The sequence below is a fragment of the Apostichopus japonicus genome, chromosome 20 (genome assembly GCF_037975245.1).
Source record: "Apostichopus japonicus isolate 1M-3 chromosome 20, ASM3797524v1, whole genome shotgun sequence".
Lineage (NCBI taxonomy): Eukaryota > Metazoa > Echinodermata > Holothuroidea > Aspidochirotida > Stichopodidae > Apostichopus > Apostichopus japonicus.
Window position 1 is genome coordinate 17,522,191 of NC_092580.1, and position 26,627 is coordinate 17,548,817.

The 26,627-nt window shown below is 39.2% G+C and overlaps 1 protein-coding gene across 3 annotated transcripts; it reads left to right on the top strand.

The window, feature by feature from the left end:
* The first annotated feature begins 300 nt into the window (after window positions 1-300).
* LOC139960923 (hydrogenase maturation factor HoxX-like) lies at window positions 301-25,116 on the top strand. Of its 3 annotated transcripts, none has more exons than XM_071959626.1 (2): window positions 301-517; window positions 21,838-25,116. In XM_071959626.1, the coding sequence occupies exon 2, from the start codon at window positions 21,849-21,851 to the stop codon at window positions 23,670-23,672; it is 1,824 nt and encodes a 607-aa protein (XP_071815727.1). In that variant the 5' UTR covers window positions 301-517; window positions 21,838-21,848; the 3' UTR covers window positions 23,673-25,116. The 3 variants fall into 3 exon arrangements, with proteins under 3 accessions (XP_071815727.1, XP_071815726.1, XP_071815725.1); XM_071959625.1 differs by lacking the exon at window positions 301-517 and adding an exon at window positions 542-757; XM_071959624.1 differs by lacking the exon at window positions 301-517 and adding an exon at window positions 19,841-19,999.
* The last annotated feature ends 1,511 nt before the right edge of the window (window positions 25,117-26,627 follow it).

Genomic DNA, 26,627 nt, shown 5'->3' on the forward strand with positions numbered 1-26,627 from the left:
CTAAGGTGAGCCCATGATGACAGAATGAGTCCCTGGTCTATTTCATAGCATCAGTGCCAATTCGGAATCAGCAATAATAGCTGTGAGGATGAGGTGGGGAAGGGGGATTGATGGTACATTGAACGATGTGAAAGGAACCTGACTTGAGAGCCTGACGTTTAGATTCTACCTAATCATCACACTACTTCGGAATTACCTGAGGTCGCACAATTAACCAGACTCAGCTAGTGTACAATTTGATCTCGAGGGGAGCCTGAAGACGTATTTGGCGTCTCTCTCCCTCATTCAGGGCTAATTAATAGATAGTTGTTAAATATTCAACACGAGGCACACATGTGTGCTTCGGAATTTACCTACATTGTCAGTTGGTTTTTAATCAACTTCAGATTGTGATGCCTATATTGTTACAGTTTCAACGAGGAATTCTTCATTCCAAAGGGGTTATTGTGAATGTGTAACATCGAATTTATGTCAAAACTATAGCCAGCCACGAGAAGAGCGGTGGAATACTTTCGGAGTAAGTTGCATATTTGACTATAAATTAAAAAATAAGGTAGCAAAAATGGTCACATATCTGCTTTTGGGCCTAAAAATATATCCCATATTATCCAGAAATGTTTTTGCCATGAGATCAGAGCCGGATGGCTGTCGAGTAAAGTCTACACGGACTTGTTAGAACTGTTCTCACCGTAATGGTTGTCGGAAACGTCATCTTTCATCGGCTATAGCTGGGCAACGATCCATAAAGGCCGTGACGGTGAGTGCATGATTCACGATCTTCCGATCAATATCGGGAGGGGTGGTGGGAGGGGGGGGGGATAGACAATGTTATACATATCGACATTATCAAATATTCCTTTTATACGAACTATAGTCGGGACCGGCACTGAAAGTGTTCAAACTGTGCGTTTTAGTCTGATTGCTTTTGCGTTTTACGTTTTCTGAAGTTCCGAGACACATACTCGACTACAGCGTTCTGCTGATCGTGTCTTTAAAGAACAAATATATTTTTGTGTATGCTTATCTCGTCTACTTTTCTTTCTTAACGTTTCATGTCGACTGTCGTTTCACTGTCTCGAAAAAATTTTTTTTTATTTTAATATTTGGGCGTTATGTGTCAATAAATTCAACTCAAAATTTTAATGTTTTATGATATGAATTTTATCTTTTCTCTCGAAATTTGAGGTTTCATTAAGAACAAAACTTACAACACTCTCATTGCGACATTTTGGCGTTTTAGCTAAACCTTTCACCAGTTTATAACGAGCTTTTGGCGTTTGATCTCGATGTGGTTTTATGTCGTTTTACGTCAGTTTATGTCTAAATATCGTTTTATGTCGAAATTCGGGCTTTTATGTCAAAACTAACTGTGATCTTTTATCTATAAGTTTCGGCGTATGTCTTGACATTTTCGCATTTTGTCTCATCGATATTGTGTCTCGAAATTGCCTCGCTATATTGACGTTTCACCAAAACATTTCAAAACTTTTATTTCAGTTTTAAATAAGTTTTTGTTTATAAATTTGGACATATAATCTCGAGATAATTTCGAGATAAAAATTGAAATCTCGACCGATTATGAGAGTGAAAATGGATCTCTTAATTGGTCAATAGTGCAGTGTCAGCATCCATGTCTTACGATCTAGGAGTGTTTGTATTTGGGAAACTATACTCATCATTTAAGAAGTGCGCCATTACTAACTATCGCGTGGCGCTCCAAGAAAATTTTCGAAGATTATGGTCGCATGTTGCCGTAAGACGAATGAGCGCTATGCACTTTTAAGTTCCCGAAAGGGTAAACTATTGAGTGAATTTTATCGACCTTGCAAAATTGTGAATGGTTCCGAGGATTTCAAAGTCGGCAATGACTACAGCGCGGATCGCAAAGTCGGTATTTACTATTACGGTTAGATTCGTCCAACCACGGCAACGTACAGAAACGCTGTACTCAAAGCCGAAGACTTCGTTGGTACAAATCCTTTGGTCAGCGACGGCTAGACCGTCATTTCTCAGAAAGGTTGCTATTTCTAAAATCGAAGGGTCTGTACTGTCTGTCAATGTCAGAAAAACATGCAGGTAGAATAAAACTATCAAAGGAACATTAAAATTCTACTTGGCAGGCCTATACTATTTAAATTAGTAAATGCTGATAATATTTTGTCGGTAACATGTCTTTAAATGTTAAAATATGCTGTGTTTGATACAGAAATTGTTAACTCCCTATACATGAGTACATGTATTCCTAAAGCGTCTTAGGTTAGTACCATGATGTTGATAGGAGTAACGTAAGTTGGTTTAAATCAAAACAATGGAAATACATCCATGTACAGTAATTTTCGTTATATATATATATATATATATATATATATATATATATATATATATAACGAAAATTACTGTACATGGACGGCAGATGACGTATAAGGAACACACGTCTTTATTATGCATTCTAAATTAAAGTTCTCATTCGAGTACTCCAAAATGTATATTACATGCCAACCTTACACATTACGAGTATAACCCCTGTGACAAAACCTTCGCGATACAGGTGCAGAGCCGTATATAAGAGAGAATTTGGCCAACTGCGTAACAATTTCTGATTGGTCGAGAGATTCCAGCGCTCACTGGCCACCACTATGTACGGCACTGTTCAGGCAGGGCCAATGTTTTCCTTTCGGGAAATATTTAATACTATAGTCTTGATTTACTTAAGACTTACCGAGTAGGGCGTCCCCTAAAATGTGATCAAACCCTATTCGCGTAAATTTAGGTAATGTATCTGTTACAATTAATGGTGATGCCTCTTCTCATAATGATGGGAACTTTCAACCAAAATTCATTTACGTGGCAAAATTAATATGCATATATTCTACGTGCAATTTTTAGCTGAGATGGGTGTGTTCATAATTTCATAATCGTATCAACGATTTGCTCTGTGGAGAAGAAAATTGAGCATGGGGGGGGGGGGTACCTCCCTACTTGCCTTATAATCTAAACTTATCTAAGAGTGACTACAATAACGTCATTTGACTACTGCATCAGTTGTTGGAAAGCACAAAAGTTCATGAAGTCAACTAATGACCAAGGAAAACATTTAAGTCGCCACACACCCCCCCCCATCGCCCGGGTTCAGGTTCATCAAGGAGAAATATTGTTAGTTATACGTCGTTGAGAGACCAACTCTCAGCTCCAATTCCGAGTTCTCTTAATTTCGAAGACTTCAGTTGGGCAAAGATTTTTCTTGCCTTACACAGACGACAGCCACAGCTTCTTTTCTTTTCCTTTCTTTTCTGATATCCAGTGAAGGGGGGGGGGGTATGGAGGTGTTCATTCCCCCTCCCTTTGCAACCCCACACACATAAAACAAAAATAGCAAGAAGTTGATCCAAGGAATTGCATATCTCATCGCCAACAAACACTCATTTCTAAATAACAAATTTATTATTAGCTATATATGCAATCTGGCAATACTGTTGTTGAAGTTACAACATGACTATACATTGGTACGTGTGACGTGTCAGGACTCCCAGCCTAGTTTTGTATATGCAACTCCTTGGATTGCCCTAGTCCTGTTTGAATTGTGTACTCTCTGGTGTGTGTGTGGGGTGTTACATGTTACCAATGACTAGGGATTAAATTGTAAAGTGGCCTCAAAACAAGACTGTTAGCCTTCGACATTAACTTTAAAAGTCATATCAATCTATACCGAATTCTCTTATCAGTCAAATAAACCATTTTATTCAGATCAAGGATTTCTTCAAATACTGAAATTGACATTGAAGTGTTTAATGCCAGTGGCATTTCATATTATCGGTTCTTAACTTTCGTGGAATGCTACGTGTAACGTATTATTTGGTGTATATTATATCTATACATACATCTTTACTATAAACACGAAGGAACATACACGTATGATGTATACAGTAGTTTACACTAACGGTCTAACATTTTCAATAGTTACTTACTGACCCGTAGCCAGGAATTCTGAGTTGGGGAGGGCGGGGGTGGAGGGGGAACCAACAATTAAAATAGGGGCACAATACTCGTATCCTGTAACCTTTGAAGTGTTGATGTACATGATAGTGGCACATATGGGAGGGGGGCACATACAGTAGTCTGCACGGGGGTGGCACGGCCCCTTTGCCCTGGACTAGTGACTGGGCCAGTCTGAAGTCATATATGGATTAATTATAACAAACTAGCAACATATGTTTGTAGCCCCCTTTGTGAACGTGCAGCTTGCGCAACGAACTGATATAACGAAACAACAATGAAATAATTACAGCACTGTAGATAACAGTTGAGGACTTTGCAAGTAACAAATATTTGCATCAAAGATAATGTACAAGTGTCGAATATTTATACAGTGATATGTGTTTTGTAGCATGTTTTAGACATAACAAGAGATACAAAGATATAACCTGATGAATAATGAGCTGTCATAAACCTAGTATCATGTATGTTGAATTTCACAAGTGTACTTTACAATGACGGGCCACCTGCAGCATAAATCCTTTCCTATATGGGTCTAGCACATGACTCCGGGTATACTTATATATAAAGAACAAAACAAACAATTCCGACAAATTAGCAACCACTCCTTTACTCAAACAATAGAAACCACTCCGTCTAGCCAAAATCCTCAGTACTTAAAAATTCCTCTCCTTTAGAAATCCACATAAACATACCTCGGGTATGTTTATTGTATAAATGACACATAATATTGTATAAATGATAGATAATATTGTATAAATGACACATAATATTGTATAAATGACACATGCATAAATGGCACATATATAAACAAACCTCGGGACCTCTATTCTATAAAACACAATGTGGGGTTGGGTGTGTGTCAGTCTGGAACCTGTTTCGATTGGCAGGTTTTTTATTGCATTCAGCCCGAGAAGATTTAGACCACTGTTATACATGTTTGTAACCCCATTGTTCAATAATAACATTGGGATCGATCCCACTCTTGTTGATCATGACTACGACAGTGCAGCAGAAGTCTTGTTCATTGTTGAGACCATATAGGTTAAGCAAGGCTAGTCGCATTCCGCAATATGAAAACGTTTTTACGTTTTCAAAAACGTGTTGCCAACATATCTGCAGTAATCGCTAACATTTGTTTTTAATGTTTGCAAAAGCGGAACACTGTGTGTGTCCCTCCGTAGTACGAATGGGTAATCTTGTATGCGTCTACAACGCTACTGAGATTAGCTGATATGCAACCTAGCATTCAATTGTGACGTAAAATTAAATATTACAGAGATTAGCCGTCTGAAATGATACCAATTTGTAAAAGAGAAAAGCTTGTGACAGGAACACACTGGTCACCCCTTCCTTCCCCTTCCTCCTCCTTCTCACCGTCCTTTCCTCCTCCGCGGACTCCTCCGTCTCCTCCTCCCCTCCTTGGAATCCTCCCCCTTCCCCCCTGCTCGGGTCTCCTCCTCCCCTCCTTGAACTCCTCCGTCTCCCCCCTCCTCGGTCTCCTCCCCTCCCCTCCTCCCCGTCTCTTCCTCCTCCTCCTCATCCTCGGTCTTCTCCGTCCCCTCCCCCTTCTCTGGTTTATGTCACACAAAATAACAATAAATAACTTGGAAGCACTGGCGGATCCAAGGGGGGGGGGCAAGGGGGGCCATGCCCCCCCCCCCAATAAAAGGTGAGCCAAAAAATGTTTCCGAACATCCGCTAAATCATATGATTGGAAATTAAACAAATCGAGAGGAATAGCAGTGGTAGACTAGTCTAAACCTTTTCGTTTTCTGGTTTAAAATTAAATGCAGAGCTACCAACTGACTCGCAATTCGCGGGAATTAGACCCGCATTCTTACACCCAAACCCGCTGACCCGCACAAGCGTCCGAAAAAAACCGCATTGTAATTGTCAAGTATACATAAAAAAATCTGCATCAAATTTTTACTTAGCAACCATCATTTCTTTAGCATTTAGCATAATAGAGTATAAAACCTCCTTTACAGCATCATTTGAACCTCAAATTAGCCTATAATTCTTTTCATTGGGGCGAGCAGCGAACATTTTCATGCCACGGGAAAGAATGAAGTATCACCTACTATTCAATTTATTGATGTTACACACAAAAAAATGCACATTTCTCAGAAAATTTTGGGTGACAAAAGCCTTTCTAAGTGCCACCATTTTACATGTAGGCATCACCAGGATTCCAAAAAAATTCAAAAGGGGAGGGGGACACCCCCTCCCCTTATACCCCTCCCCCAGGACGGCGATTCGTGGAATGGACCAGCACTTGCCTTCTCAAGAGTTGGGAGCTATGTAGATGTATGAGCATGAGGATTTACAGTTTAACACCATTTTGCAGTTACAGGCTGGTTGTAAGAAATTTATAACCTATGAGAAATAAAATTTCTTGAGAAAGATGATCCCAACTTTGTTTTATAAATATTTTAGAAAATTACACCTGGGAAACATTTTTTTTAGAAGTAAATTAACATCACCATTGTACACTTTTGTCGCACCAAATTGCATCTGAGGGCATTCAGCAATAGAAAATTTTCCAAAGGGAAGGGGGCACTCCCTCCCTTTAGACCCCTCCCCCATACCACTCTAATGCCACTTTGGCCCCTCCCAAACAGAGGCCCTGGATCCGCCAGGGCTTGGAAGCTATATTTTGTGGCTGCTTCACGGAAAATCTGCGGCTGCTTTTGTTTTCTTTCAAATTGAAATGATTCCTGGAATCGCGTTATTTAACGTTGTGTAGAATTGTCACGTATGCGTTCCCTCAAGTTCATCAGTATTAAATAAAATGCAATGGCGGGTCCATGATGACATGCACGATAGGATCCATGGCTATACAACCATATCTGCAGATATTAAACGAAGTTCCGGAATAGCGGTGTAAAAGACATAGGCGTACGGGACCATTTCAGTTTGGGGGGGGGCAGAACTTTTTGTGCCCGAAAGTTCCCGTGACACTATCTAAGCGGAGCGCCACCATCGGTTGGCGCATAGCGTACAAGAAAATTTTTGGCACACAATGCCTCTCAGATTGCCGGAAACGGCACTTCAGAGGCCTTGCAAGTTGCATCTAAACATTCTTTATTTTATAATCTCACGTTTTAGAAATTTACACTTCCCCAAAAATTTGGTAAATTAGAAGAAGAAAAAATGGTAACATCACTTTGAAGGGGAAAAATGGGACAGTATAATTTTTAAGCTCATATTTAGTTACCTTATTTATTATTTTAACACAGTACTCAGCTACCTCCATAAAAACATACATTGTTCAACGACAGTAGGCGGGATAATGAAGCTGTGTCGGGTGAGACTGCAATTTGTCTCACAAAAATGTATAAAATATCACAAAGAATATGATAAACCTGTACTTCTAGGCTTGTAGGCACCCCCCCCCCCACCATCCATGAAAAAGAAAACGTTTCTTATATACACTCATGTTGGGGATATCCAGGTCAAGGGCGGCGGAAGCACTTTTAATCTGGGGGGGGTACCGACATCAAAGGGCACTTTGCAGAAATTCGATTGGACTGATGCAGCCTTATATTTAGTACCCTTTATAACTCTTATTGTATTACCTTACTTGTGTATACACATCACTCCATCAACGCCCCCCACCCCCCAAAGGAAAATATGCATACTATCACTGCAATATACAATGCGCAAATTGGGAAACAAGGAACAAATTTTCTTTTGAGACAAAATGAGGTGAAATCATGCTAGTTGCTAATGTAGGAATCTTCCGAATTAGAGTTTTTTTCTGGTTAATATCTTAACAAATTTTTTCCATTCGAAATAGCTTTGAGTTTGACCCACAGAAATTCATTAAATGTCACGGGCTTAGTCAGGATTTGCAAAGTTGTATGCACGACTATCTGAGCGGAGCGCCACCATCGGTTGGCGCGGAGCGTACTATAAAATTTTTGGTTTTACAAACCCCTCAGATGGCTGGAAACGGCCCTTCCCGAGTGTTCATTCTGGTTCCCTGGCCTCTTGCTAACTTTAGGCACCTCAATTTTTATGTAGAAAAAAAGGCACATTTTTAACCTGAGGAAAAGTGGGGGGAACGTGCCCCCTGTGCCCCCCCCCCCCTGGTTCCGCCGCCCTTGGTCCAGGTATACAATTGACTAGTTAGAAAAAAATTGATCGTGCAAAAAGCGTGGTAGCTCAGATGAACTGCGCTTACGGTGGTGTTACACGGAAATATTCGGGCATCATGATGCTAAATAAAGAAAATCATGGAATTGTCGGGCAAAAATTTGAAAAACATTCGGGCAAGCTACTGCATATTTATATATATATATATTTCCAGATGACAAGAAATTCGGGCAAAAGTCCTGAAAAATTCGGGCAGCCTAAAAAAAATATATATATATATATATATATATGTATATATATTTTTTTTCTCCTCTTAGGCTGCCCGAATTTTTCAGGACTTTTGCCCGAATTTCTTGTCCTCTGGAAATTTGGGGGGGCAGTCTGCCCCCCCTGCCCCCCCGCCTCGTACGCCTATGAGTAAAAGAAAACAACAGCAAAACGTGCAATTATGATGACCTCAATGTCAGCAGTGGACATATATACAACTTGCACGTAGACAGTACTGAGAAACACTACCATACAGTCATACACTTACCGCAATGTTCTAATGCTGAGTTCAAAGCATATTTCAAAGTTCAGAGTTCTACTATCAAGGAAAATATTATCGAGTCTGAATCGATAAGAACAAAATCTCAAAGTCAGAAATCCCATGTAGGCCTATATCTTTTACATTGGAAACGATACAACAAAGACGTTAAATGCGACAGTGTGAATAAATAACTATTGATAATTTGCTATTATTTCTGAACAGTAATCCAATTGTTTGTGTGAATAAAATGTAAGACATTGGCGGGATAACAGTGTCATTTCCTTTCCTCCCATCTCGTTTTCCCATTGCCTTAATGTTAGAAAGTTGTAAACTTTTTTTTTTTTGGAAAAAGAAAAACATTAAGATAAATGTAATTTTTTTATAATTTTATTGAAATAAAAAATGATAACATTTTGAAACAAAAAAATTTGATAAGTAAAAAATATTATAATTAACGCTAAGTTGTGTTCTTGAAAACTTATAATACAGAGCTGCCTTTGTAGTATCTTTAAACCATCATGAAAAACTGTATTGAGATTTCATGGATGACCCTCGATGACCCTTGATGAATTTTGACCTTCACAAAAATGAATTCATTTATACTCAACATGACACCTACTAATGGAAGTAGGAGACTTGTCAAATGTTACATTTCATTAGCATATGGTGATCACAACGTTTTTACATTTGAGCCACCTGACGTCAAATGACTACGGCCTTAATGAATATCAAGGGGTTTGTCCAACTCATAATGGGTAACCCACATGTTTCCGTTCTGAAGGTAAGGTAGGTATAGAATGTTTTCACTGTTTTATCCTGTTGACTTAAGGTGACGTCAACATCTAAGAAATCAATAAGGATCATAATATCTAATCTGGGCAACCTACATGCCAATGTAATGGTTGCCGACTTTTGATATACTTTTAGAGATACGGGTGTTACGTACAAGAAGGCTGAGCGCACACACGAACACCAAAACATGGAGCCGTACACATATGGCTCTGCATATATACATACTCACAGTGACGCCATCATTTGTTCATATTTGTTTGAATTGTCATTGAATCTATACCTATGCTTGTAGAACTGATCAGGCGCAGCGGAACGGAAAAATTATTGGGGGGGGGGGGGGGCTAATGTGTGCATGGATACTATCTAAGCGGAGCGCCACCATCGGTTGGCGCGGAGCGTACAAGAAAATTTTGGGTTTTTTCAAATCCCCAGATGACCGGAAACGGCACTTGCCGAGTGTTTTATGCTGCGAATACCTAGCCCTAAAATATGGGTCTCAAGCCTGCAATTTCTCATATTGCACGTAAAAGTCTGTAAAAACATTGTAATTTGTATATTCGATGGTGTTTTAAGAGAGTAGCAATTACTCGCAGTGTACTCGCAAAGACGTTTTTGAGTGTAGTAAGGGCAGTGGCGGAGTTAGGGGTATTGGTCAGGGGGGCAAGAATGGTCTGTAGGGGCGCTTTCGACACTATCTAAGCGGAGCGCCACCACAGGTTGGCGCGGAGCGTACAGAAAATTTTTGAATAAAGATACTCCCTAGATTGCAGGTAATGACCTCAAGGGCGGCGGATGCACTTTTAATCTGGGGGGCACCGACATCAAAGGGCACTTTGCAGAAATTTGATTGGAATGATACAGCCTTATATTTAGTACCCTTTATAACTCTTATTGTATTATCTTATTTGCGTATACAAATCACTCCATCAACGCTCCCCCCCCCCCCACCCTCAAGGAAAATATGCATACTAGCACTGCAATATCCAATGCGCGAATTGGGAAAAAAGTTTTGTTTTGAGTAAAAACGAGGTGAAATCATGCTAGTTGCTAATGTAGGAATCTTCCGAATAAGAGTTTATTTCTTGATAATATCTTAACAATTTTTTTCCATTCGAAATAGCTTTGAGTTTGACCAGCAGAAATTCATTAAAAGTCAGGGGCGTAGCCAGGATTTGAAAGTTGTATACACGACTATCTGAGCGGAGCGCCACCATCGGTTGGCGCGGAGCGTACAAGAAAATTTACAAACCCCTCAGATGGCCGGAAACGGCCCTTCCCGAGTGTTCATTCTGGTTCCTTGGCCTCTTGCTAACTTGAGACACCTCAATTTTTATGTAGAGAAAGGACACATTTTTAACCTGAGGAATAGTGGGGGGCACGTGCCCCCTTTGCCCCCCGGTTCCGCCGCCCTTGAATGACCCTTTCCGGGCCCTGCTTATTTGCAGATAAACGGAGAATAAATAGGTGTCGTCGCCATTGTGTCGGAAAATTACACCAACAGAATATGACAAATGTCAATAGGTATATGAGAGCGCAATAAAATAGTCAATAATCGCGAATAAGTGAAAAGTAGTGAAAAGTAGTGAAAAGCTGAAAAGGGCGCCAGCAGTCCATTTGAGTCCGTCAGGGGGGGGGGGGCACCCGCCCCTGACTGTATATATGAACGCTCCGCCACTAAGAAAGGGGATGTTGGAGCCGTTTCGGAGCCTTGGTAAATATTGGGGGGGGGCTTATCATGCATTTGCCCCCTCAACTTTTTCATTGGGGGGCTGAGCCCCCCCCCCAAGCCCCCCCGGTTCCGCCGCCACTGGAACTGATAGTTGTTAAGGGGTCCCAAGTCTTTGTTGAGGCCGGTGATGTGAGACTTAAGCCCGGGTCACATCTGCGCGATTCAACACGCGATTCAACTCGCAATACAATTGAAGGTTGAATCGCGTAGTTAGACACGGGTGTCAACTAGTTGCGCAATAAAAGTTGCACCGTCGATTTGGGTTGATTTGCAATAGAGCAATGTCCTAATCAGCGCAACTTCTCAGAAGCAACTTTTCGTGATTTTAGTTGCGAGTTGAATCGCGTGTTGAATCGCGCAGATGTGACCCGGCCTTTAATACGAAAGATCCAATCGATTTCTTTACGTTTACGTTCAGTGGTTGATTTAAAGTTCGACCACTGAACGTAAACGTAAAGAAATCGATTGGATCTTTCGTATTAAGTCTCACATCACCGGCCTCCACAAAGACTTGGGACCCCTTAACAACTATCAGTTCTACAAGCATATGTAATCCGTTCTTTGCTCCTTAATCCGCTTCCTGTATAGTCATGGTTTATTTGGTTTTAATTCTATCTTTGCAACTTACACTTATCTAGCGTCATTCTTTCATTGTGTCACATTTTGTACTTTTCATTCGACTGCCAAGTATTGCTGACGAAGGTCCCAGGGGGACCGAAAATTCCAATATATTTTCTAAAACTTACTCCTTATTTGTCAATTATGAGTCATATCTTATTTCTCTGGTTTTCTCTAATAATGATAATAATATATATAATATATATATATATATATATATATATATATATATATATATATATATAGGCAATATTCTGCGTAGCACTGAGAATTCTAGTAGAAAAATAGTAAAGTTTGCTAGTGCTAATGATAAAGAAAACTAACACGACGTTTCGGGTATAAACCCTTTAACAAAGTGAGCAAAAAGACTACTAAAACTGTAAACAGCAAACGAAGAAAGATAAAATGGTCCAATGCACACACATGAAAGAAGCGAAAAGTAGCAGGGTAAAAGGACTTTTCTTTATCATTAGCACTAGCAAACTTTACTATTTTTCTACTATATATATATATATATGTGTGCGTGTGTGTGTGTGTGTCTCAATAACCATTAGTTTACCCTGACTCGACTCGAGTCACCAACCTTTATAGGAACAAAATTTGCCTGGACATCTTGTCACTTGCCTAGTCAGTAATACTTTTAGGGGTCATGGCTATTTTTACCAAAAATAATAGTTATAATTAATTGTTACCTTGCTCTTGTTAGAAAATTACAAAAGCGTTTTTTTTTATTCGCTTTTGTAAGTGGCGTCAGAGACAAGCTAAGTAGGACCTTCACTTGTCCGAAAATGTTATTTAAACAATGGAAGAGTCGTGACACTCTTTTCATTGTTTTGTTTTTCCTTCTCTTTATTGGTTATATGTATACATGTGCGTGTGTGTGTGTGTGTATGCGCAATATGTAGCACTAAACTGAACTGACCTCTTTACACATAAAAGGACAACGTATTTGGCAAGTCAAATAACCAAGACGCGTTGTGATAGTACGGCTGATGAGAACACAATCTGTTATTTTATTTTTTTACGGATTGTTGGTTTTATGGTGAGTAAAATATTTCAGTTTGAAGACTTCAATGCAATAATAATAATAATAATAATAATAATAGAAGAAAAAATATCAGTTGTATAGAGTTTGTTCATAGCAAGGTTTCATATATAAAAAACAAGTAAATAAGTTTAAAAAACACATAAATAAATAAATAAATAAATAAATAAATAAATAAATAAATAAATAAATAAATAAATAAATAAATAAATAAATAAATAAATAAATAAATAAATAAATAAATAAATAAATAAATAAATAAATAAATAAATAAATAAATAAATAAATAAATAAATAAATAAATAAATAAATAAATAAATAAATAAATAAATAAATAAATAAATAAATAAATAAATAAATAAATAAATAAATAAATAAATAAATAAATAAATAAAGTATAATAAATCGTTAACTTGATTTTCGCACCAAAATAGAAATAAGAAAAAAAGGAAATAAATTTCTTGTTATAGGCCTACACATGTAATTAATAATCAGCCATTCATAATATTACTATACAGTGTAGGCGCAACATCACATAGGATCATGCGTGCAGTTTAATCAGGGAGTTGTCCATAACAACTCCCTGGTTTAATGTTGATATATCATGGACAGACACTGTAGAAACTGTTGAGTGAAACTTGTATGTTTTTATGTACAGAACTTCAATGTCGGTTGGTTATCCGGAAAAGTTGAAGCGTTAATTATGACGACAATTATTGCTCTTCGACAGCACAGCACTAAAAGATCTATACCAACCCAGACAAATTCACGATGTCCCATGTTACCCCGGGAAAGGTGGACAAGTTGGATGGTTTCATGTTGATTTTGTGAAGCTTCTATAGGCTTGATGGTTTTTTTGACATTTTGGTTAAGTATTATAGTCTTTTTTTTCTATAGTCTATATAGTCTCTTTTTTGGCTATTTTGCTGAATAAAACTTCGATCTATAATGGGACCCTGTCATTGCTTTTTCGAAAACCAAACGTTGTCTTGAAGTTGTTATATTTTTACAGTTTTTAGACGTATATGAAGCAGTACAAAATTCCTCAGTTCTTCTTGAATTCATTATTTTTCTTTGCCTTTACGTAAAATTCCGGTACTGGAGCAACTGTCAATGAAAAAAATATTCCACATTGCTTGACTATTATTGTGAATTTGATAATCATTGACTATAAATGCGCTATCTTTTTAAATTAATTTATACTTTAAATATTTCTCGTATTATAACACATTTGATCTTTTACTCTATTCGGCAATGATCACAAAACAGGGACTTGCTTTGGGTGGGGTGGGGGGGGGGGGGCTAAAATTAACTCAATGTGCTCAGCCTACCCACCTTTCATCCTCAATGACAGACAGAATATTATAAGAATTCTAGTGTTAAGTACAGTATACAAAGGTTTACAACACGTAACATCGGATGTGGTACAACCTAACGGTCGAAAATTCTCCAAACATTTTGGAAACAAATTGATAGCACCATTTTGCATCTATAAACACCATCCAGTTTATCAAAATTTCTCGAAAGGGGCGAGTCTACCCTTCCTTTTAGATCCCTCCCCTATATCACATAACAAATTAGCTTCCCTTCCTGAGTATTTCCTTCTATGTATGGACCCGTACGTTGTAGTTGGGAAGCCAGAGGCTTCGACCCTAGGTGCAGATGGGGGGGGGGGGGGTCGGTGGTGGTCCATGGCCAATATACTGTAGGGTAAAGTATCCCGTTGCCCACAAAAGTTAGTGGGTGCATAAGCAATATGCACGATATCTTGAAATAGTTATAATGTTAAATGAACATTAAAACATCTGTATGGGATGGGAAAAATTCAACGTCTTTTGGGTATATAATTTTGTTGTTTTAAATCCCCTTAAAATATTGCAATTAATTAATAATACTGATTTGTGGCTTTATTACCAATACTGAAGTATATGAACGTGGAAAATTTTCTAACTAGCTTTTTGCAAGCACGGGAATAATATTATACTAATAAGCGACGATTTTGTTTTGCTGCGAAAGAAATCATATAGTTTTGCTCATATAGATTTGGTGAAAAATGTGTAAATCTATATAACCTTAGTTTGTATAACTATCAATCTTGTTTTGAGAAGAAAACAAATACTAGATTTTTTTTCGACGAAATGTCGCACTGCTTTTAAACTTGAGAGAAACTACAGAGCGGCTTCCTTTCATAACATTCTCGTTCAATGTTAATATAATGTAGTTTTCCGTGACAAATCTGAAATGCTTTGCAAACATTTTAGAAACCATAAAAAGCTTACGTTTTTCTATTGTGTTTTGTGCTGCATCTGAGAAAGTGACCTATAATGGTCTGTATGATAGGCTAACCAGTTCAGCCACTTTTATATCCAAATCTCAAATTTTTAAAAGGGCCTTTTTCTCAAAATTTAAAAGACTTAGTGTTAAAGAAAAGAAACTATATTGATAGCACTATATGTGCAACTTGCCAAAATTTATTCCATGCTTTTACGTTATGTCTTTAACCTGCGATAGAAAAATATCAAGGCATGGCTCCCTGATCATAGATAGGCCATAGTCAGTGAGTCATATGTAATGTTTACTGGATTATCGGAAATAGAGATATTGGTTATAACCAAAATTTCAAATTGGGAGAGGGTATATGATAAGGCGAGCGGGATAAAGAGGGCCGTGAGTTTGGAGTGGGGTATAAAGGATACAATGTGTGATGTTAGTCATTTTCCATGCTTTGGATATTATTTCCCCACTTATAGTTTTTCCCCAGCCCCACCCCCTTCCTTAAACCCTCCATCCGTTTAAGCACATATGTTTACAAGTACATGATATAAACCCCGCACGATGAGTTAAATTCTCAAATTCTTTGAGTCCTTTTTATTTTCAATAATCCTCTTTATGAAAAAGGAAAAAATGGAAACGTTTGATTATTTTGGTAATTGGATAATTCTCTTATTCGTTTCGGTGTTCACTGTTGGCATACCAATTTCTGTTGTTGTCGTCACTGTTACGTGAATATACGCCTTCACTTGCAAAAAGGTCAAATTAATTAGGCCTATGATGATTATGGAACGATTTGAAAACAAGTTGTTTTTACAAAGTGAGAATGCAAGGCCAAGCGACTTTGAGTTGTATGACCAGGGAGTTGTTATACAGTGTACACGGTTTTCGAATGTACAATCCAGTCTCATCTAGTATATTGTTGTCGTATTACCAAGCAAGTAAAGTGGGCCAACAACATAACTGTTAGCTAACTATTTATCTATACTACAAACAGCTGAAAGGAAAAACAAACTATTAGAATACACTTAGAGTATAATAGAGACACAGATGGAAAAACTTTAAAAGTGTGCATATAGCAACGAAATAGAGCAAGGGAAGCTTGATGAGAGGATTGAGGGTTTGTGGAGGGGTGTACGTAGCAGTGGGAGGAAAGTTGTAACAGAGGTGAAATGGAAGGAATGGGAATTAGAAAGGAAAATCTGTGACTATGAAGAACGCACGGTGTCCGACACCCGAGCAGCGGCCGATGCTTGCAGAGTGGCCGACACGGCTACGCAATGCCCGACCCCTAGGCAGTGCCCGATAATAAGGATTGCCAGATTCCTGTAGGCAGTGCGTAAATATGTAGGACAATGCATTCGAGTTAGAGACGTTAAATTATATATCATGAAACTGTGCCCGCTTCTCTTCCATGTGTTGTCTTCCGTGCAAGGGGGTAGGAACTGGGGGGCTGGGGGCGCCAGCCCCCCAGTGAAAAATATGGGGGCGGAAGTATCATTCCGCCCCCCCCCCCCCGCTTCGCAAGTCAGAAAACCCCTTTTTCATTTCCAAATGAGAAAAAAAATCTCATTTGGACCACCAAATTGCATCTAAGGCCAGGTGAAAATGCAAAATTATTTACAAAATGGAGTGAGTGTTGAAGTGTGCTATATTGCACCAAATTGCATCTGAGGCCACCTGGAAATTCCAAAGGGGGAGGGGGACACCCCCTCCCCTTAGACCCCTCCCCCAGGCCGGCCATCAGTCTTCAGCCCCCCCCACTCAAAAGTACCTTCCTACGCCACTGCTTCCGTGTTTTCTGTTTTATAATCCTTGCTCCCTTCTTGCCCTCTCCTAATTGGCACGACGCTTCCTGTTACACACCGCGCATGTTGGTGGCTGTGCAGCATTATTAACATAAAGTTTCACTGTGTTCTCCTATACATGAGGCGTGATAGAATATCATATATACCTTATACCACGAATACTATAACGAGAATGCTGAAAGTTATTTATCTTCCTCCAACTTTCTTCTCCTTCAATTTATAACAATGATGAGGAGCGGGGTGGTCCTTAGGTTCCTTTGCAGAATCTATTAAGGAGGGTAACTTAGGAACAGACAAAACACTTTAAATATAATGAAACTAAAGTTTTATAGTAATATGTACACATATTATCATAAATTTTAACGGGGAAAAAAATCGAAATATTTCACAAACAATGAATAAACGTTCAATAGATTTCAGGCTGGTATTTGATTATCGCCGCTGTATGACGACCAGCTATAATATAACGGGCCTCTTCGACCTGGTCACGGTTTACGACGGCGGTGAATGAAACGCAAGAGTCAAAAGCATGATTGTTATATTTACGATACCCAGCAGAGGTTTTGTTCGTACCAAGATGTTATAAGTGGTAACTACCAAACAGAACACGCCCGTATAGGTTCGAGTTATAACGAGCATGGCTATACAATCAACCTCGAACTTCTGGAGGGAGGGGAGGTGGGAGGGGGGGGGGCAGTTCACGAATCGAAATCACACAGCAGATTGGCTGGCAGTGCGACCAGTATGATGACAAGTATAGGCCGGCCATATAGCCATTGTAAATGTATTTGTGATGCTAGTATTGTATTATTCGCGACAGGTGGTGAGATCTTTTGAACTCTCCTTGCTGGTTTCACACCACTGGACACCGAAAGTCTATAGAACGGGAGGCCCTGGTTCTAATCCCCATAGAAACGTTTCCTCTGTTCTAGATTTTTCAACTAAATACGGTGCCTTTCAAAATATATAAGCAGTGGTATACATATGCCTACATGGAAAAACTAGTGTAGGACTATCAAGTCTACGAGAACTTGTGCATAACCAAGATGAAGCAGGTTGTAATTAAAAAATCTGAGTGATAGGCAGTTGAAGTTCCTGTCAACTATAGGAAGATCAGTATATAGTTGGTGAAATAAGACAGACCAATGCATATGCATGTTGGCGGCACTCATTAAGTATTCATGATGCAAAACACTGACTACCTCACTGGCATTATACTCTGCTGAGTCTGTTCAGCAACGGGAATGAGTCTCCCTACATAAAAAATAGGAAAATGCTAGTACGGCTGTTATATTTTCCTCCCCTTCTTATGTACAATCGCTCATCTCTTCATGAATAGTAAGGTTCGACCCAGCGCATTTGGCAAAGAAAAATTAACAAAGGCTACATTATGGCATATGTGATTGGTTGGCTTAAAATGTCGGAACCAACCCTTGGAGCCCATGGATATATTTCATGATTACCTTTTGGTAAAAACGAAATAATACCATGTCTCAGTTTAGTAATTTGACAATAAAGAAAGGTTTCTTTCAGGTCAGCTTCAAGAATGAGCGTATGATCATGTGACCTGCAGCCTACATGTGTGTTCGGTTGAAATCGTAAACTGTGTGTTAAATATCGTCGTGGTCAGAAATATCTTCATGATCATCATTTGTAAAAGATGAGTTATTATCTTCTCCACATAATTACGTTTTACTACATTAAGATAAAAAATTGGGATGCTTTCTCCCCGTCTTCAGTCCATCATTGTGCACGTGATCTAATAACAATGATTCCTCTTAGATTTTATTCGATTTTTATTCGATTTTCCATGGGTATTTACTGAGAGCAACGTTTTTTTAAGTAGATCAATAACATTAAACTGGACATCTTTTCTAGTTGAAAAGGAAGGACCTGATGCTTCCATACGGTACTGTATGTGGTGCTTCTTGTCATCTCTGTCACTGTGTAGTCGATAATCACCCCCCCCCCCTCCCCTCCACCCAAAAAACAAATTGTGAGTGACTGATAGTTAAACGTTTGGCCAACGTTTGGCCTTTTTGCGGAGTTCCGGAAATGAACACCAAACTTATCTTCTAGACACCTATCCAATTTGCCCCATATTCAATACATTTGTTGTATGATAATCTCATCCAATGCTGTTGAAATTTTTCTAAAAGCTCTTTTCGTTTCCAAGATATACACATTTGAAGGTTTGATAAATCTAAGAAACTCATTAATACGTGCAAACTATGAGAGTGTTGCGCCCATCAACATTTCTTAGTTTGGGCCGTAATCAGGGGGGTAGGAGCCGGGGGGGGGGGCACTTGGGGCACGTGTGCCCACCATTTCCCCCAAATAGCAAATGTGCCCTACTTGCAAATAAAATGTGCCCCTTTGATGAAAACTGTCTTTTGGATATCTTAAGCCTTTGTTAAGCTTAATATTTTATTTTAATTATTCACGTGCACCATAATAGTATTGATAGCATACTAACACATCATATATATTTAAGTGATATGGCCGGTGTGTATCGGTTTATAGCATAACGAGTGGTGGTTGTGGAATGAGAAAGTGCCCCTCTGATGTTATGCCTCCCCCCCCCCACTTTTTGGAAGCTTTCTACCCCATGGCCGTAATAATCCCTAAATAACCCCTAATTACAAGCCCACATATATCTTTTGAATAATGCCTATTAGAGTCATGGGACAATTTTGTTCATGGGTGTCGGTAGACCTTTAAAAAACGTGTCGGTATGGCATAAGTCAATCAGAATTACAGAATTCCTATTAGTTGTAAAAAGTGGCTACTTTTCGCTGGTGTAGCAGGAAGTTGGTCACACGGACGGCGACGCTGCTTCACAAGAGTCACTAGAAATAATTATTTTACTAGGTAACACGGCCAAGTATAACGTTCCTTTGCACACGTGCCTTTAATTGCTCAACCGCGAGACCTACAAACACACGCGTAGGCAGGCTGTATTTAAATCCACCTAGTTCGTTCATATGTAGGTATAATCTATCTAGCTGGGATCAGGTATAGAGCTCGAAGAGAGATAAAGATAGATAATAAGCGATAAAGGTGTAGAGAAAGAAAGAAATTTAAAACGTTTTCACAGAAGCCGAGCAAGCAAGGTAAGATTCATGTTGTTTTATTTTTATTTCATCGGACCCTACATCGCTTTGCAATAAAATAACGTCTGCCTCGTTATTTTCATAATACTTATCGAAGATACGGTTTGCATAAGCGTACGAGGCGGGGGGCAGGGGGGCAGACTGCCCAAAAGTGCCCACTTGTTTGTTGAGGGTCCTTTAATTGACAGTTGTCACGTAGACCCAGGCCTGAATATTTTTGGCATTGTAAACCAACTAAATAATTGTTCGAAACTTTCGATGAGCGATCTCGGTAAGAGTTGGTCTCTTCAATACAAAGTCCTATATGTCGGACACAGGTACTACTTGTATACGATCGTACCTGACATCTTCGTGACTGGAATCGCTTTTATTCGAATATTCACAAATTTGAGCATTATGGCTGATGTCAAAATCTTATTACTGGATAAATGTTTATTTTTATTTTATTCTTGGTGGCAATATCAACTTATTCCGACTATAACGTTTTGTGATCAAGATTCTTAGGTCCCTTGTAATGTATGTCATATCGACCAATCACGTTATTTGTTTACAAGATATCATTCATTCTTCCTTCGAATTTTTCTGTAAGAATTTGTCGATATTTCCTCCCAAATGTTGTCACAATTTGTAGAAAGTTTTACCGAGTCTGAAAATTTGAATTTAAGTTAGCATAACAAAATATCAACCAACTCTTTAGAGGCGATTATCCATAATGTATCAAAATTGAGCCAATCACAAAATTGATACGGTTGTCCATATACGATAATTTATATAATATGCAGGACCACCTTAACGTACCCTTAACGTGCTACAAATTGCATTGTCAATTAGTGAAAACATTTTAAATCTGTAATGCCCCGTCAATCTTCAATGGACCATATATGAACCGTTTTCACAACAAAACAGCCTCAATGATCGGTTACTCTACAAAGAACTTCGTGTAGAATGATTTTACTAATATACTCGCCCAAAATTCATATATACTTGTTAAATAGCAGACTTCTGACTCAAGACAAGGACGCTTTCTCTGATATCTAATATCATGATAAGAAAGAGCATTGTTTATTACATTAGCCTTTAAGACACGTCTAACAAGCGTATTGAGATTCTGCAGCATTGCCCCTCTAGTTTGAAAATTTACTATAATCTACAAATACCATTTCCAAACGTTACATATGACATCAGATTCTTGCTATAGTTGGGTATTTTAAAAGTTCTACAAGCAGCAGTAAAATTTGCCAAACCAAAGTAATAAATACAAGCGGTTTAAAACTGGCTATAAGCAGTGGCGTACATAAAGGACTGGAGTGCGGGGTGTGGTTGGGTTAGGGGGGTTGGGAGACAGCAGTTCGGAGGCATGGCCATCACATTTATCCTTATCTGAGGAAACTGTTCACTCAGGGGATTTTCTTAACTTTCAGTCGGGGAAGAATTGGACCACTTTATATAGGAAGCCCTGTTATTTGGAAGTTACCCCAACCTAAATCAGTCGGGGAAATTTGTAGCCCCCCCCCCCCTCTCACCTTTAGAATCCTATGCACGTCACCATAGCTAATGAGGAGCAACCACATGTGATCTAATCCATATGAACCTTTTAGTTAGTGAAGGAGGCCTGTGGGGTAGTGGGCTTGTATTGATTTTTTTCTTTCGTCCATATTACATGGTTAACAATAACGTACCATATCTTTAGCTAAAGATAACGTTTAAGGATGAAAACACTGTTTTGACACTTTGAATACCTACTTTCAACTGTAAGGTTATACTCTCTCTTTTTTTTAATATATAATTCCTTCTAAACATAGATGAACTTTTAACGGAAAATTCAATTTTCTTCCCAGAATATTCAGCGATGGCTAATCTATTACATACAACGACTATTAGGGCAATTCGAGATACAGTTCTGCGATCTTCGAAAATTTACAAATCTTCCGCAATTGAATTACAACGTAACACTGTTCCACTAGCTCAAACAGCTGCAGGTGAAAGAAGCCTCGACATTATGTTTTTCGTTCAAAAACATAACAGTTTAAGCCAAAGAGTCGCTCAAGAGTTGACTGAGAAGAACCATCAAATCTCCGTACATGAGATTTCTAACAGCGATGAAATGAAAACATTAACTACCAAGAAAAATCCAGATCTTATCTTGTGTCCTTTCCTGACAAAACGTGTCCCAGATGAAGTCTACATGAACCCTGTTACCCCCTGCCTTATTGTTCATCCTGGCATTGAAGGGGACAGGGGCATGACATCAATTGACTGGGCCCTGAAAGAGAATGCTGGGTCTTGGGGTGTTACCGTGATGCAGGCTGATAAAGTCATGGATGCTGGGGACATCTGGAGCACAAGGAATTTTCAAATTAATCGACCAAACATCAACTCGTTGACCAAATCTAGTCTTTATGTCAATGAAGTGACCAACGCAGCTGTAGAGGCTTGCTTACAAGCAGTGGATAACTTTTTGAATAACATTGCACCCAGGTCTCTCGACTATGCTATGGCACACGTTCATGGGAGACTCAGACCAACCATGAAGAAATCAGACCGTCAAATCGACTGGGAACAACCTGCAGAAGATGTTGCACGCCAAGTACGGATGTCTGATTCGTCACCAGGAGCTATGGCAAGTGTCAAGCAATCGAATGGCGAAAGTAAATGGTCCGATAAAATGAGGGTCTTTGGGGCACACATCGAAGAACTTGGTCTCGAGAACTCCAAGGGTGCGCCTGGAGAAGTCTTAGGACAACGTGATGACGCCATTCTGGTTAAATGCGGAGAAGGCTCTGTTTGGCTTTCTCATTTGAAGAAGGACAAACTGAAACTACCTGCAACGTCTTGGTTGAAGAACATGGATATTCCTCAACTACCTGCCCCGTCTGTTGAGGTTCCTCATGGGATGTTTCCGAAGACTTTTCAAGAAATTTGGACCACAGTTAGCCCGAGAGGAGTATGCCATGTCAATTTTGATTTTTACAACGGAGCAATGAGCACAGGCCAGTGTCGGCGTTTGGATTACGTACTCTCAGAAGTAGGGAAGGACGAAAGGGTGAAAGTTATCGTTCTGAAAGGTGGCTTGAACTTTTTCAGTAACGGAATTCATCTCAACGTCATCGAAAGTTGTCAAGATCCCTCCGAAGAATCCTGGAGAAATATCAACGCCATCAACGATGTTGTACAACGTATATTCATGAGTGATAAAGTTACAATCTCAGCAGTACGTGGCAACGCTGGAGCTGGGGGAGCTATGGTGGCTCTAGCGAGCGACTTTACCCTTGCACGCGAAGGGGTAGTTTTCAACCCACATTATCGCACGATGCATTTGTTTGGTTCGGAATACCATACATACTTCCTTCCAAATAAGGTAGGCAAAGCTAAAGCAGAACAACTATTGAACAATGCGGTTCCAATGCTCTCCAACGAAGCGGTTCGCATTGGATTCGTGGATGGCGCTTGTGGTAGAACACATCAGGATTTTGAAGCTTTCGTAGAAGATGTGGCCAATAAAGTTGCTAGCCCATCGATTATGAAAGAGGTATTGAAAAGTAAAGAGAGGAACAAAACTAGCCAGTGGTTGAATAGCCTGCAGAAACACAGAGCACACGAATTAGAAAAGATGGCCTCAAATTTTCAAAGCAATGACTATCATCAGGCTAGGAAGTCCTTTGTATATCATTAGTTTCTTAAGACGCCAACCTCTTGTTTCAGAAAGAAAGGGACATTCACATTGACCTGAATAAATCTGTCAGCTGATATGAAATATTCATGATCTATGATGTATTCAAAACTTTAAAGATCTGCTTTATTTGCTCCAATTATAGCACGCTATAGCTAGGAATGTTTTGTGATTACGTAATCGACCTGTCACGGTCGTATATCGACCTCAGGCTTTACACTTAGCCTGTATAGCTTTTTAACACCCTCGGGCTCTTTGTGTAAACACTGTGTGGAAATATGTTCATGTCTACAGTGTAGTTAATCATACAGCGTTAACACAAAGACCCTCATACAAGAAAAAATATGTGACAGGCGTTGAAGACTAATTGGTAAAAAGAGGTCATTTTACGACCAAGGCAAGTCGATAATGTAATCTCAAGAAACCTGTCCGTGATAGTGTGCTTTAGTTGGGGTCTGTACAGCAGACCTTTTACTAACTACTTTAGCGTGGCTGATGTATCCTTCCAGAACTATTGATATTAACCATCAAAATTTGTGCTTTAACTGTTGAGTACTTCATTAATTTGCATTCCATTATATAATTCATATATATATATAACAGAAAATATTAGTCTTTCACGTTTATCTTAAAATGAAAAATATGCTGTTTTTTAAAGTATTTTACTGTAAGATTCTCAATTTCACTCTTTTTAGGGTTGTAATATAATGTAACAGAATGGATTTCTTTCAAATATTTGAAAAGAATTCTTCATTGTAAAGCGGTTTTGTACTTTGTTAACTTGACTTGCGAGATAACGTCGAATATTTTGATTTAGAGGTATCATATCCAGGGGCAGGTAGGTGGCCGAGGCGGTTGTGGGGGCGGTAGATGTTGGCATGCACCATTTTTCAATTTCACACAAAAATTCAAGTGTAACGGTACTTATTTGCGTTTCAAACCTGATTAATATTCTAAATTCCACAGAATGCACCATTTCCTTTTTTATAGGGATGGACCTCTACACTGGTTCCACCACTGACATCATGTTCCTTCTGTGTCTAATGTTGACAGCAGATTCTGAGGTGTTCTCAGATGAAAATAGCAAATTAATCTATAGTATAATGTACTTAATTTTTTAAAGAAATTTCCATTTCTTATGAGAAACTATATCTCTTTACGTGGGTCTTTTAAAGTTTCTATCATTAACACTGCCAACGTTTACACGCATCTAAAACACACATAATATATACATTTATTATTATATATATGTTTTATTTATTGTCATCTTAAATGAGGGTAGTCCTGCTCAGTGCAGAAGCACTTCTTTCCAGAGGAGCCCTCAGTATGCTTATTAATAGCTTAATATCCTGCTTCCTTTTATCTCATTCACCCACCCTGATCAGTGGTAACATTTCCCATATTCTTAAGTCATTGAACCAAATAAATAATGAAGTTGCCTTTTCACATGCCGATATTTTAAATGTGTAGTCTTTTTTTCCCGTTCAGTTCGCCTTTTCAAGATGATCCTTGTTTTGGAAATGACTTCATTTTTGATTTTGTTAAAAGTGTGTAACTTAAAATGACTTGCTCTCCAATAATCTCTTCTGGTTTTTGAAGAGCTCAACTATTGATGTGATCAGTACTGAAGAAACCCCTATAGAGATGCTGTCAGAACGAATGTTGCATGGCAACCATTTCTACAGTATACAGAGCAGTGGCGTAGGAAGGGACTTTTGAGTTGGGGGGGGGACTGAAGACTGATGGCGGGCCTGGGGGGAGCGGGGTCTAATGGGAGGGGGTGTCCCCCTCCCCTTTGGATTTTTTTTGCATTACCAGGTGGCCTCAGATGCAATTTGGTACAATATAGCACACTTAACACACCCACTCCATTTTGTAAATAATTTTGCATTTTCACCTGGCCTTAGATGCAATTTAATGCTCCAAATGAGATTTTTTTCTCATTTGGAAATGAAAAAGGGGTTTTCTGACTTGCGAAGAGGGGGGCGGAATGATACTTCCGCCCCACCATATTTTTCACTGGGGGGGGCTAGCGCCCCCAGCCCCCCGGTTCCTACGCCCTTGATACAGAGTAAAAATAATTGTCGGTATAGAGTCTAGATCGGTATACATAGTCGGAATAAATCTCACCAAAACGGGAGTTTCTGGTCGCTATAAAGTTGCTTACTTGCAAAGGTGCTGAATATTTCCTGTATACCCTTAGGTCAAACCATCTCGTTAGGGTGGCCCAGAAAGGGCGCTGAGTTCAATAAAATTGATACTAAGTATAAATTTCGACTTTCTATATCGAAATTTTGATTTAGAATGCCAGATCTCAAGCGTATATATATGCACAAGGTCAGCACTATAGCCTACTGTAGTCTTAACGCCGTCTTCACCTGTGTCTAAGCTCCGGTAGTAACCGCCATCGATGGAGGAAGAGGTTTACTTAGTGCCTCGATTGAACCCACCCCCCCCCCCCTTCCCCGACGAAGTACCGCCTATATGTGTGTAACACGTCCATACGAATGACACATGATCGATAACAACCAGTATTATCAGTGTTCCCTTTCGTTGAATAGAAAATATCGTTTAGAGTGCTGAACTACACTACACGATCATCCCATTGTTGCGCAATTCGTTATGAGGTTGTATAACCTTGGCTTTACCTTATGTGTACCCCGGATACCGTAGCAAGTTTACGCGTGACTCTTACGAGAGGGTTATAAATATAGCAGATGACAGAATGTGACCATCATTTGACTTTTATAACATTGGAGTTGCGTTCAACCACCACACAGCTACCGTCCCCTTCTGTTGTAAAATAAAATAAATAAGTTCATGCCTCTACCTTTCTCAGCTGGCAGAAATTTGCAAATAGTCCCCCTCCCTCCCCCTCCCTCCCTCCCTACCCCCTACCCCACACAAACACACACCTATGAAAGCCTGTGCACGTCACTGCTCCGAATCAACTGATAT